Raw genomic sequence first — 14,577 nt, forward strand, 5'->3', positions numbered from 1 at the left:
TTTTCCAACTTTATTTACATATTGTTCACTTTGGCACTAAAACAGTAAGAACAACTTAATTGTAACCAAGATGGATTGTCATCCCTCTGCCCACTCTCCATCAAAGGCTACATTAACTGTGCAAGTACAGTACATTTACAGCCCACATACTGCACAGGAGCAATGAAAATGGCAACTGATACTTACAGAGAGAAAAGCAAAGACAGTATCATCCTAACTAACACGGACTGTCAGGACTTTTAGGAGGTTAACAATTGAGAAAAAGGCATTTTGATGACAATGTGGGTCAGTGATGTGTCAATGGAGCTCAATGGCCCAGAGGAATAAGATATGTCAGGCTTTAGATACTCATAATACTTGTTAGGGAGATCCATTTAGTGCTTGTTTTGATGTTTTCAAGAGACTCATTGACATTAAGAAAAAGATAAATTATAACTACCTTTATCCATAGAGTGACAGAAATATAACAAAAGTTATCTGTAACTATCTTGTAAGGGAAAAAGAAATTTCCTCATTTCAGTGGACGTGAAAGATGATGACCTGAGTGTTTTACAGTAGACATGCAGTCTAAAGTTCAGACTGTAATTACTGTGTTACTGTAAGCTACATTTGGAAACCATCTACCTCTAATTATTCACAGACTATGTTGCTTTACTCAACACAGACAGTACTCAATCCTGACATTCAAGCTCTTTGTGTTCAGAGTGTGTGTGTGCTGTGTGACATCAGTGTGTGTTTATTTTCTCACCACAGGAGTTCTCGTCGCTGCCATCGGTGCAGTCCTCGTCTCCGTCACACTGCCAGACGGACGGGATGCAGCGACCGTTTCCACACTGAAACTGGCTGGCCTCACATTCTGTCTTTGTACCTACAGAGGAAGAAAGACAGATGTGCTATGAGGAAGACTGAAGTGAATATAGTCCCATATCATTTCATAATCATCATTTACTGTTTCGATGCAATTAGTTTTTTGTTTCGTCCTAGCAGGGTTCCCCTCAGAGCTGTAATTTCAAAACAAATTGTTTTAAACAGAGCTAGTTGGCACTGAGAGCAGCCACCACTGAGCCACTGTGGAGACACGCCAGCTCCACATGTTGGATTCCAGCAGAAAGTTTAATTTCTTCTCCTCTCTCCACCAACTTATTTCACATTTCCTATACAGCTCTATGAACATAATGAACAGGAAAGAAAAACCTTCCTTGAATGATACCGTGTTTGCACAGACACCCACAGCTGATGTCTGGACTCACATTTCCTGCTTTAATTTATTAAACAAGTGAAGTAAACAGCCTAAGGTTCTGAACTATTGTTTGGACAAAATAAGACATTTGAAAACGGCATACTGGGCTCTGAGAACTTGCATTGGGCAGTTTTGAGTATTTTCTGCTGTTTTATTCACCAACCAATTGATTTGCTAATTGCAATGTAATGCTGAATCCTTACTCCTCAACTGTCTTACAGCAAACATGTAGAAAATGACAATGAAAATGGGATTTGTTGCTGAAGGAAGTGAAACTACAGTGAAAAAAATAAAACGACAATGGGATTTGTTGCTGAAGGAAGTGAAACTGTCCCAAGATTTATTTCCCCTTCAACAAAAGAAAAACTGGATTTCCAGACTGTGCAGCAAGCACTACTTTCTAGGACAGTGTGCAGTTGTAGTAAAGGTAGTGACGACTCCAGGTCTTAAAATAACACCGTCTGACCTTGATGCTCACTTTAGTCTGGACTGCATGTCCAGGTGGGTAAATGGAGTACAGAGAAATGATAGAAGCCCAGTAAAGGTTGCAGTTCCAGCTGAATCGCTGAGCCACTGAGAGGTCAACTACTTTCCATGAAAAGGTCACTATTTTTCATAACTTATGGTGTGTGCCAAAATGGGAAACATCAATTCAAAACAACAGTTTCAGGCTAAACAGATTGCATAGTCTTGTAAAATTATATTCTTTCCATGATGGAAAAAGCCTCTATAAACTGCATTTAGTCACTGAATGCCATTATAAAAGGAAACTATTTTAAGTGGGTCAGCTGCTCCTTGAGGAGAGAAACGCCCCCCACTGATTTGATATGAACCTGAGGAGCTTCTGCTACTGTGGCAGCAACATATGACTTCAGACCTGCATGAATGAAATTGCACTGAAATTTTAAAATGAATCCACAGACATGTTAATATGCTGGAGGTTCCTAACCGGCCACAGCTACAATGTGAGCGGATGATATCCGATATTCAGTATATAAATAAATGTTTTGTATTTTGCAGTCAATTTACACAATAATTAGGTTCCCAGCGACTGCTTAGTTTTGTGTTGATAAACAAAGGTGCTTTAAAGACATCACCTTTAATTCAGAGAAATTGTGATGGGATTCATCATTAGTTTTGACATTTCATAGACTGAATAATCAAAGAAAAGGGTAATTCACAAAAGGTAAATGGTAACATGAATTCCAGTTTTCTATATATTGTTCATCATGCCTTTATGTTGGATTCAAACTGGGTCCGTTTGCCCAATGGGGACTCTACAAACAATCAACAGAGATGCTGAACAGAAGTGAAGAATGCGCAGACACACAGGAAAGGTCCTTGAAAGCGTTCTATGCCTGATACAACTTCACAGCACAGGAGGTGGTGATACTCAGCTAACCATGCCAACAGCCTGCAGACTTCCATTCAACCAAGACTACACCAGCTGTACTTAATCCACAGTCATGTTACAAAAGATAACACTGACCTTTTATCCACATTACCATTCCAATCACCACAATCAAGGCAGAATGGATAACAGCTTACCTACTTGCATTTTAAATCAGAACAAGTGGAGCACTGCGCATTAAACCATCCAACAAATAACCACTGATGTGCAGACTGAAATTGGGAGAGGGATACTGAAAACACAGCTCAAGTACATCCACAGCCCTGCACAACCTTTCTAAGAGGGAAAGTTCATACTGCTCACCATGTTACCCTCTGACCGGTAAGGTCAGGTCAACTGTTGGTCTGCATCAATAGCCAACAGTGCTGCAGCTAATGATGGCTGTTTAATTCCAATAAAAACTGGAAATATTTTGTTGTTCTAAAACTTTTGACCAGAAGTGTATGAACGGACAATCACTCAGTCACTACTACAGGTGATGTAGAATAGCTAGTCAACCTAACCTGTTTGTTGGACTGTGGAATTCACACTGCAGTTTGAATTATTGGGTTTTTATGTTTGTTTGTTTGTTTGGATTATTTTTTATATTAGTTAAAAGACTGTTCAGAATAAAATGTCAGAAAATAAAATGAGGACAGTTGCTTATAACATCCTAGAGCCCAAAGTGCCATCTTCCAACTGCTTGATTTTTCTTGGTTTTCAATGTGAGTGAAGAGAAAAAAAAGCAGCTAATCCTCAATAAGATGGAACTTTGATTTCAATTTTCTATTGATCAACTGATTGAATAACCCAACCTTTTCAACACTGTTATCAAATAAAAGTTTCAACATTTAGATGACTTGTTGCTCATACATCAGTCCAGTGATAAATCTGAAAGGCAATAGGAATTGGAACCGACTAGAAACATCATGTCTCATGAATGTAAACAAAGTGAACTAAATGCATCATTACCTGATGCAGCATGATCTCTACACATGAAACCAATCTATATAAAAACAAAACATTTCTTGCAAAATAAATATCTCAAAAGGGCAACATTATTTTGGGCTCCACTGCAAATGGAAATAATCATAATATGGGAGCACTGTTTCCACAAAAAAAATTAAACAGAGGAGTCAGCGATTACCATAGACCTGAGCAAAGAGGGTTGCCAGGGAAATCAAAAATCAGGTCACACTAGTTTAAATATAGAGTCCATGGAGGTATGAAAATTCTTATTTCTTCTTCTGTTTCTCAAAGTGTAATGCAACATTTTGTAAACTGGTTTAACATCTGACCATGACCAACACATTTCCTGGAAAAAGAGGAAACACTCAAATGAGTCAAGGAATGGCATCAAACTTCCTTCCTGTTTTAATCAAAACAAAAAAGAAACTCATTAAATAAAGTGCTTCAAGAGACTCACTGCCATGCATGCAGTGGGTTGAGCTCAGAGGAGCTTTGGGAATTAACTGAGATGTTTAAAAATCATTGCCAAAAACAAGACATTAATTGAAGTACAGTTTTGCAAGCTTTTGATCCATGAATCCCACTGTTGATGTAAGTTGGGCCTTTTCCAGCACCTTGTTATGATTCTATGATGATACAGACTTTTGAGACACAATGGGCCAATTTAAAAATTTGGTATGTTGGTAGATCTTGTAATTTTGAAGAATAAAAACCGAATGCCATGGTGCCAGAAACAATAGCTAACCAGCCCCATGATCTGCACAAGTAATCAACATTTCAATTATGTGCCACAATTCATCCTATAAATCAGACAAAATAATCTGCTTTTTTTTTTTTTTTTTTTTTTTAAAACCATTAACCAACCACCAATCACAAACCATTGCACAGTCCCTCCATACAATGTATCCTAATTAATCTTCATCCAGAATACATAAGTACAGTGTGAGGTTAAGATAAGCAATGAATTTTTTGGCTAGCTTGTTGTGTAAGACTTTGACAAAAGGACAAGAGAAACTGTGAGATAAATAAGTAATGAATAAAATTAATCTTTGGCTACTTTATCAATTAGAGCATGGGTTTTCAAAGTGTGGGAAAGTGCGCCCCAACTCCCACTCCACTGTATGTCTAAATTTTTTAAAAACATCTTTTTCTCAACGTTTTCATCATCTTTATTTTTTAGACATTTGAACAAACTTTTTGAACAAAATTCCAGATCATATATTGTAAGTTGGAAGAACACTTCTCTGCAGAGCCCTGTGCGTCTCTTAAGGAAGCTCCAACCTTCTGAGGCTGTATTCTGATGTTCACCTGACTTATCCAAACATATGAAACTCATTCTCATCTCACTCTGCAAGTGCGTAACAACCAGAGCGTCCACGTGTTGTGCCCCCGCCTACGTGAGCGCATATTACTCTCTTGACAATGCTCCTTAAAATAACAGAAAAATACTGCGCCACTGACTTCAGACCACAGCACAAGTGTATTAGCAATTTAAACAACATGGGTGCTGGATGGGAAAATGACAACTGAGTCAGTCTGAAACTAGCAAAGACACTTGCATTGCATTTTGCTCTGCTTGCACCAGGTGTAAGACAGAGCCCTGCGTCTTTGCTGCGCTGTACTACCTCCGCTTTCTACTCGCCCCAGACTGTTTATTCTCAAACTGTAGTTACTAAAAAATGTTTTTCTCTAGTTAATTTTTTCTCATGCTTTGCCTCCCCTGAAGTTCTCTTGCAACCTCACACTTTGAAAACTGCTTTGATGGACATGGGGACAGAGGAGTTCTTAAAACCGCTCAGTCTGCACTTAGGCACATTAAAACATCTGTCTGAGGAGAGAAGCTGGTACACTGGGTGGAGGGACTGAAATGATCTTCTAGGCCTGTCTAGTGATTATTTCATTGAAGATATCCTGCGAGGTGGGATGCTGCCAGATTTTCATAGTTTTAAGGGTGAGAAAACACCACCAAGTATGCCAAAGCAGTTCAATAGAGAATGATGCTCTGAACTATGCCATGGTAGAAAATAAGCAAAGCTTTCTGGTTAACACCAAAAGTACTCAATCTGCGGACAAAGTAGAATCTCTGTTGAACCCTTGAGCAGTGTCTACCTGGGAACGTCAGTTTGTTGTCAATGTGTACACCCAGGTAAGAATCAACCTGGCCTATGTAGTTATGAATAACCACTGGTGAGCGGTCACCATCACATTTGCTGTCAAATACCATGTCCTCCATTTTCTTAACATTAAGGAAGTGCTTGTCACACCACTGTACAAATTTCTGGATCTTGTATTTGTATATGGTTCTGACTGAGATGAGACCCAGGATAGTCATGTCATCAGAAAATGTATTCATGTGTGTGGGTAGTGCTGCATGCGGTGTGCATTCATTGTTGTATAGGGTGAACAGGACTAGTGAGCTGATGCATCCCTCTGATGGTAAGACTGTTGGACAAAGTCATGTTCACCCTGTCCTGTTGGGTGCAATGGGTCAGAAATGAATGGTATCCCTTGTTAATAAATGAGCTGAGATTCATCTTCAGTGTCTTCAGGAGAATATGAGGTTGCAAAGTGTCAAAAGCTGAACTGGAATCTACAAACATTCTAGCAAAGGCCCTTGGACTGTCAAGCTGTTCAGTCATGTGTTGGACCATGCTGTTGATTGCGTCATCAGTGCCTCTAACACGTGGAGGCAAACTGATAAGGATCTAGTTGAGGGCCTACATCCACTTCCTGCTGGTTCACTATCAACTTCTCCATGCACATTACAACTCAAGTTAGAGAGTTTGGTCTGAATCATTGTTCTCCTGTGGACGTGGTTTCTGAGCAACAGGTGTGATGATGGCCCTTTTCCACAGTGTTGGTACACTGTGGGATCTAAGGACCTCTAAAATATGGGACACAAGGCCGGTGTCAATTCCTCTGCACGTTCTAAATAGAGAAGCAGATATACTCCAGGGGCCTGTGTCCTTGTTGACACTGATTTGCTTAAAGACAGATCTAGACTCTATCACAATCCTATCGACATCATCCAAAGCAATATTGTCATGGACAAGGTCACATTCACCAGAGAAATCCCAGCTGTCAAACTGTTTATAGAAGGCATTCAGTTCATTTGCTTCAGCCAGGTCATAGTTATAAAAAGACATTATAAACTTATCAGTCCAATCCTGACAAAGTCTGGCTGTTGCTTTCAGGTGCGTCTGCTGTGGCAGCTATCTGGGCGGGTGGCCAACTTTTATCTGGAGTCTTTTATAAACATCCAATCTGCTTATCAAGCAGTACATGTGGCTGATTGTTAAAGTCTCAGATATACCTGCCTTAACTCTGTCTTGGTCTGCGCATGATGGCTACCCCACGGATCCTGCGTTCTTGTGCGTCAATGGTTGTGCAAGTCTCCAGAAATCAACGCTACATATTCATAAAAGATACATTTAAGCCAAGAACAAACCAAAAGGGCAAAGGAACATTTTCAAGGTGGTTTGTATGACACTTTTTCTGCCATCACTTACACAGTAACAATAGAGAAATCTCAAGGGGGTTTAAGCACATGTAAAATGAGTAATGACAAGTGCAACTGTTTTTTTAAACATCTAGTTTTTGGTAAAATCAGGTTGATAAAAACAGCAAGTTGCCAAGAGATGAATGACATTTCCTTCTATGATTACTAGTGATTGGTCTGATGATTTTTGATTAATCAAATGGTAATTTAGGCTAATAAAACATCACAAAACAATGAAAAAATTTTTCAGAACTCAAGATGACATCTGTGACTTCTCTGATACAGTCTAAAACTCAAAGCAATTTACAATGACAGAAGACAAAAAACAGCAAATTTTGGGAATTTTTGCTGGATAAATGACTCATTGATTAATCACCAAAATAGTTGACGATTAATATTTTGTCAATTGACTAATCTACTAATCATTACAGAATTCATTTTTTTTTAAATTTATTTAACAGACTAAAGCTGTATTCATAATTATGTGTTAATGGGTTGTGACGTAGCTGTAATGCATCTCTGCAACTACACGCAAGGGCTACTAGGCTACAATAAAACATTCAATTTACAACGGTATAAAACAGAAAACCAGCAAATTGTACCACATGGGACCACATAACTAGTCAGCTTTGATTACTGTGTTAATGCAAGTAGCAGTTGTAGAGTGAAGACAAGGAAGCTGAAGAAAAAGTCAGTGACACTCATCTAACAAAGCCATATCCACTGTAAATGCCACTCTATTAAACTGAATAAATAAGCTATAATTATTGCATGAAAAAGGCCTTCTACTTAGTAACGAAACAAGGCGAAAGAAGTGCCCTGAATGTAACTCAAGCTAGACAAGTACACAGTCGCGTACAGTCATGCTATATTACAATGTAACAGTTACTGTGGAGAATCTATTTAAAGCATCATACAGCCCGATCACATGATACAATCACTTTTAACTTGCATAAGGAATGAACCAAGAGGAGCAGCCTGGTAGGCAAATGGTTACAGCACATGCCACATTACTGCAATGTCTACAGTTCATTGCCAGCAAGAGACCTTTATTATATTAGCCCCCTCTTGTTATCATGCTCCCCTCTCCCTCCCCCATTTACCATCTGCCTGTTCACTGCCAACTGTCAAATAAAAAAGATGAAAATGTAAAAAAACTAAGCAAAATATTAATAACAATAACAACAACAACTGAATTTCGCACCCAACCTTTACAGAAATGGCAAAACATGTATGGTCCAAATTGTGTTTTATATGTAACAAGAATATGTATAAACCTAGTATATGGCTGGACTGTGTATGTGCACAAAATTTGCAGTGTACAATATCATAGATAGGAATTCTAAGTACTGTACTGTGGCTAAAAAGGGTAAAGACATGGATTCAGAAAAACACATGCATACAAAAAATGTGAATGAAATGTTATGACTCAAATTTTTCCAGGTATGTATGTCAAGAAAAAACGTTTGAACTAACAGAACAGACTCAGACCATGCGATGTGATGCATTTGCTTTACCGTCAGTAATGACTTAATATCACTGGCCTTGGAAAAAAAAAAAAAAAAAAAAAAAAAAAAGTTGAAAAAAAATTGAAATTTATACAAAAGGGTTCTCAGGGACAACATGCTGTGGTGAGAAGGCAGTGTGGTCTTGTCCTTTAATTTCATCATAGTGGACGGAGACCACTAAAGAGATAATGAAAATACTATTTGGAATAGAGGTTGATTGCTCCTTTGTCACATTAAAGCTGGGAAGAATCCCACATACACAAATATTTCTTTAAAGTCTTTTTGGCAGCCAGTAAGGAAGCTGGTTCGTGATGACTGAAAAGAATTGCTAATGTTTTTCCATCTAATTTACATACATAAGGGGGATGTTACTGTTCAGCCACTAACAGGGGAGCAGAATGGAACTCAATCACCCCATCAACAGAAACTACAATGACATAGATGAATTAACATACCTCACAAAAACAGAACATTATAAGCTTCATAAATGTAGAATTCATGGTATAATTTTGGATTGCACTGTACAGCTATGAATGTGTATGACTAAGATGTAATCCATTACATGTGCCATGGGAGGAGGGTCTTCTTTGGTTACTGCATTGTGCTGCCCATGTCAACCCACCAACTAAAAAAACAGAAAACTTCAATAAAAAAAAGTTAAACATCTTGAAAACAAACCAGCAAAGCTGAATTTCTATTGTGGCCCTGTGTGACCCCTTATATCCAGTGGAGAATCAGATTTTCTATGCCTTGCAAGTTTAATTCCAACAATATTACCTCCACAGTAATGCAACAACCTGCATCAAACATGATCATTCAATAGTAAGCCAGAAGTGCTCACACCAGTCATCATCATGAGCTGAATGAGGGAAAACGGTTCACATCAACAGTAGAAGCCCTGACTCATCACATCAGCCTGACCTACTGCTCACTGCTGACGTACGTTTAACTGGGGGAGGGAGAGGGAGAGAGCCTGAGGCAGTTTTGATACAATACACTGCTTTGGTACCTATATGCTTTGATAACTTAAGATATGTGTTTTAAAAACCATTTTTAATTTAACTAAAAAAAGCAAAGCTCTGTTAAAACAAGCAGCCGTTCTAAAACTTTGCCTTAATAAAAATAGACTCCGAAATCGACAAAATATTAAAAGTTTGAAATTTTGATTTTATTCTGATCAAAGAATAAGTAAATAATAAAATCTGACCATTCCATTACAGTTTGTTATACATTTCATTCAGTGCCAAAGTTGTTTAGAGAAAATCCGCTGGACATTTTGATAATCAGTTTATTCATTTCTCATTTTCATGATTTAAAATTCCTTAGGCACTTAGGCTGCAAATTCCAGCTAGGAAATCCTCTCAATTGAACAGAAACCAACAGATGCCTAGAACAGTAGGACAAACATCTAGAAATCTGCATGGTTTGCAAAGTGGTTTACTGTAGTGTAAGGTTAACCAGAGATGTCGTTAATGGGCTGCAACATGCAAAACCACTGGAACCGAGAACCCAAGTTGCACGGAATGATATATTCCAGTGTTTTGTTTCTTTAAGGGTGTAATCTCTTGGGTTACTACTCCAGTGTCTCTACAGAAACCCATTGACTTTCTGTCTGGAAAAATGCACACCCTGCACTTTGATCCAATCAGCACAATAACAGACTTCTGTAGCAACCTAAAGGGTTAGGATTACCTGTGCAGGAGTATTCTCCTTTTCCCTGCAGTGTCAGACTCAATTTTTAGCTGACATTTAAAGTCTAAACTTTCCACATTGTTCACTGCCGCCACAGAGGAAGCTTTCACCACTTTGTCTGCATTAGGTTCACAAGGTTAAGACAAATGTCACTATTTCTACCTTTGTGAGAGAATAACTACTACTAGTGCAGTTCTGTAAGTTAATTTTTATTGAAAAGACAGAGTAATTCTCAAAATAATACATTTTAAATATTTTTTTCCTCATGACTATATGAAATACATAATCAAATAAAACTAGGATTTTATCTTAAGATATTTTGATGAAATTCCAGGAATCTAAAGATCTGCTCCACCCAACAGTGGTCCTAGTATGCTGTGTAGAATTTAAGCCCCTGTTATGCACGTACATGTGTTGTTCAAAGTCTATATGAACTTAAAAAGCCAATTATCTTGATACAGCTCTTAACTGAGCCATGAGTTTGAAATTACACATTTTAAATGGCAATCATTCAACCTACTCATAGTAACCGTGGGTTTAAAACCATAGATCCAACAGACGTGGAGCTACAAATTAACCGTCTCCCCCCCAAAATAGTAGATCATTGTGCGTTATATAAATGCTGTCACACTGGAGGTCATGGTAATGCAATTTTCCCCAGTAACAGAAATGGTTGCAGTGTACTCCTCCTCCTCCTCCTGTCCACCACCCCGCCCACTTCAAGAACCAAGCGCACCCCCACGCAGCCCCTCCTCATATAGCCGAGGATCTGGGTCTAGCATGGTATCACAGTAACCATGGAAGAAAAATACATCCATTTTAATCAGGCCAGCACTGATGCTGTTGCTCTCGCTGCCATCTAATTTGCGTGACGTCTTGTTCAAATAGGCTCATACAATCTCAATCTGTGTGTGTGTACATGTGCGTTTGGTTTGGAGCTGAGAATAAGAGCGAGGTGGTGGCAGTAGTGGGTGTATGCTATCGGGTGTGTGTGCACATTTCAAGCACTAGTTTTGATTCACTGTTTCCCCCAAAGGCCATTTTCCACGGTAGGTGGGAATTCAAGAGACTGAAATCAGTGCAAGACAAAACCAGCCAAGCACAGCTCTCTCTGCCTCTCTGAGCTGTTTTATAATTTAACCTCCCTGCAAACTACTGTTTAAATGATTAGTAACTGCATTACTAAAATTATGCCAAAGTTATGTACATATTTCATGTACCTGAGGCCAGAAAGAAACCTCCACAATGTCAGAAGCTAGTCCTGACCCAAAACTGTCATACTACGTATCACGGTCCTGCAAGACCTCCGACATTGCAGTCACTGAGCAGCTCATGAAATTAGTTATGGAAATAACAAACTCAATGCACTGTAACTCATCTTGCCATAGAGGTTGCTAAAAAGATGAGTAACTATGTTAGTCAAGTACAAAGACAATTTAACCTACCTTACCAAGAAAGGCATTTTCAATTTACAATCAATACAAACCATGTCTTTTTTGCTTAGTTCTAAATATGACAGTCCTGAATAAGGTCGAGTTGACAACATGAATGGCTGGTGTCTGATTGGCAATATAAGGTAAATACAATTTTGTATTTTGCAGTCTGTATAGTATTAAAAATTATAAACATATGAATTAATGCTGAAAAAATTAGTCCACAGCCAAAGTCCCAAACATTTACTGCTTCAAGTTTCTCCAATGGGAGGATATGCCATAGGCCTGCAACTACAATTAATCATTTAGTCCAGAGTGAGGGAAAAAAAGTGTGAAATAAACGGAAAAGCACCAAATCACCACATTTGAGAAGTTATATCTAGTATTTATTTAGTAAGATCAATCTTATCAAATTAGCACTAATCAGTTTTTACACTAATCATTTCAGCACATGTTTATTCCCTTCTCTGTTTTGTAACATTGTTAATTGGAAAAGTACCAGCATTTGGTGATAGTAACTTAACCTCGGCCACTCTGCTCATAATTAGGCCTTCATTGGGATCACCTGCGGTCGGTAATTGGCCGCGGTCACTCCTCTCAGTTCATGCCCTCAGCTGCTGCTACCCTCCAGAGACTGCGGTGCTGTTCACTATCCCTGTTGTCAATTTTACCGCTCCATATCAATCCACTGTAATCCCTTTTTTCTCCCTGCCATCTCTCTGTCGGCTTCCACTTCAGGAATAAATAAATAAATTACCAACCTCGCTGGGGGTGGTGATGGCAGAGGAGAATCCCACAGTGGAAGCGAATGGGAAATCAGGACACACATAGACGCCAACACAGTTCAAGAAGCAGGGGTTTATTCGTAAGAGCTGCGCGTTTTCAGGGTGAAATTAATTGACCGCAGGGCTAATTGGCCACGAATGAGCGGCGACAAGCACTTGCTGTACAGAAAGCAACACAAACCAAACGGGCCTCTCCATCCTCCCATTTTTTCCCTCTTCAATTCATTTCCAGAAACACAAATACTGAGCGAAAACACCAAGCTAAAGCAGCGCTTAATGTAAAAGAGAAAAACACTCCTTATGAATAAATTTAAAGCAAACACAAAAGCAGAAAATAACCCTTCTAACCCCGCAAAAGACGTTATTTCACGGTTTTCCTTGCGAGGAAGCAGCGCAAGGTTGACTAGCCCAAGGTGTAGCCAAGCACGGTCACTCCTTCAAGGATCAGCCAAGACAGGTGTACAGCTCGGTAATGTTAGCTAACGTCACTACACACAGTGCGCGTTTCCCACAGCCGAAATCCTCAACACACTCAAAAGCACATAAGCGAACAAACACAGAGAGAGAGAGGGAGAGAGAGAGAGAGAGAGAGGACTACAGACTTACCGTGGACATTAATGCAGTGCTGGAGACATATTAGCATCGGCAGCAGAAGGATCCCAGGGGTGGACGTGACCATCTCTCGCAGTGTAACGTACGGTTGCTAGCTGAGCGCTCGCGGGTTTGCCTCTCTCTGCCCTGCCTGTCTTTCTTGCTGGCTCGCGCTGGCCTGCCTGGTCTCTGATGCTGCCGGTTCACGCGCAAACCACACATACATACATACATACACACACACACGCGCACACACACACACGGACAAACAGTCACAGAAGACGGGGAACGGCCGCTCCTGCCGACGCCAGCGCTTCAGAGGACTGTGTCCAGAGAGCAGCAGTGAGAATAAAACGTAGGCGGCCGCCGCACAGACCACGCTCCTTTTGATCTCGCTCTATAACCACGCGCCGTGCGGGCCGTCCGGGCTCCCGTTCCCTCCTCTTGAGCTGAAATCCATTTCCTAAAAATTGAAGGTAACGAGCGGCTCCAGTGACCGGTTTGTCAGTTCTACTTACACAGAGCCCGTCACAGCTGAGGGGAATTTTTTTTTCCTCCTTCAGTCTGTCTTTGGCATGTTGTTAACCCTTCACTATCCGCATGAAATAAAAATTCGATTTTATTTAAACATACTTACAGGAAAAATTACAAAGACATTACAATAATTATGACTAATGACACTGTCAAGCAATTCTATCTATATATCCTGGTTAAATATCAGTCAATAGATCGATTAAAAAAAATCAATTATGCAGGGAACAGATTGAAATAAAGTGTTTTTTGTTGAGTATAAAATAAATGGATAGATCTGTTAATTTATCAGTTACTCAAGATCAGTTGCAGTGCACCACAAACAGGCATTGCTAAATAAAAAAAAACCGTGAACTTTAACCAAACATCTGTAATAAACCGTACTAATATTAAACTCCATCAGCTGATAGACTAAGCTTTCTATCACAATCATCATCGCATCTCTTCACATCTGTTCTTTAATGCCTTGAGTTTATTTCTAAATTGAATTATCCACATTTAACTTGAGCTGATCAGCGGCCACTGTGGCCACATGTGGTAATTACAGGATAATGGCTCATTTAATTTCTGTACATTTCCAAGGAGTGCCTGACTGTATGACTGACAGCAAGTTAAACAGGACATATGAGCACAGCCTTGATTGTTTTCAAACGGCACACCAGTTTTTACCTAAGCAACAATATGTTTAGATTTATTATGCATTGCGTCTAAATAAGAAAAGCCACAGTTACCTGAGGCTCATCATTCATTGTAATAGAAAATTAAATGTGTTATAATTTTGGCAACTAAAGACTTAAAGTACCTTCACTTCACTTCAGATGCAACATATGTTTAGTTTTGGTTTTACTGCTGATCATTTTGTAAGAGCAGATGTCTCATTTTTCAAAGAGTGAATACCAAATCTTGGAGCCAACCTCAACTCCAACATTTTCTTCGCTC

At 39.3% G+C, this 14,577-nt stretch overlaps 1 protein-coding gene across 2 annotated transcripts in view; it reads right to left on the reverse strand.

Moving 5' to 3' along the window:
* vldlr (very low density lipoprotein receptor) overlaps nt 1–13,646 on the reverse strand; it is a 60,565-nt gene extending 46,919 nt beyond the window's left edge. For both annotated transcript variants that reach the window (XM_056403655.1, XM_056403654.1), the window contains exons 1-2: nt 13,123–13,646; nt 749–868 (exon numbers count right to left, since the gene is read on the reverse strand). In XM_056403655.1, coding sequence (XP_056259630.1) covers nt 749–868; nt 13,123–13,195 — 193 coding nt within the window. In that variant the 5' untranslated portion in view covers nt 13,196–13,646. The remainder of the gene's footprint in view (nt 1–748; nt 869–13,122) is intronic.
* Nucleotides 13,647–14,577: the final 931 nt, after the last annotated feature.

Source organism: Seriola aureovittata, chromosome 18 (assembly GCF_021018895.1).
Source record: "Seriola aureovittata isolate HTS-2021-v1 ecotype China chromosome 18, ASM2101889v1, whole genome shotgun sequence".
Taxonomy (NCBI): domain Eukaryota; kingdom Metazoa; phylum Chordata; class Actinopteri; order Carangiformes; family Carangidae; genus Seriola; species Seriola aureovittata.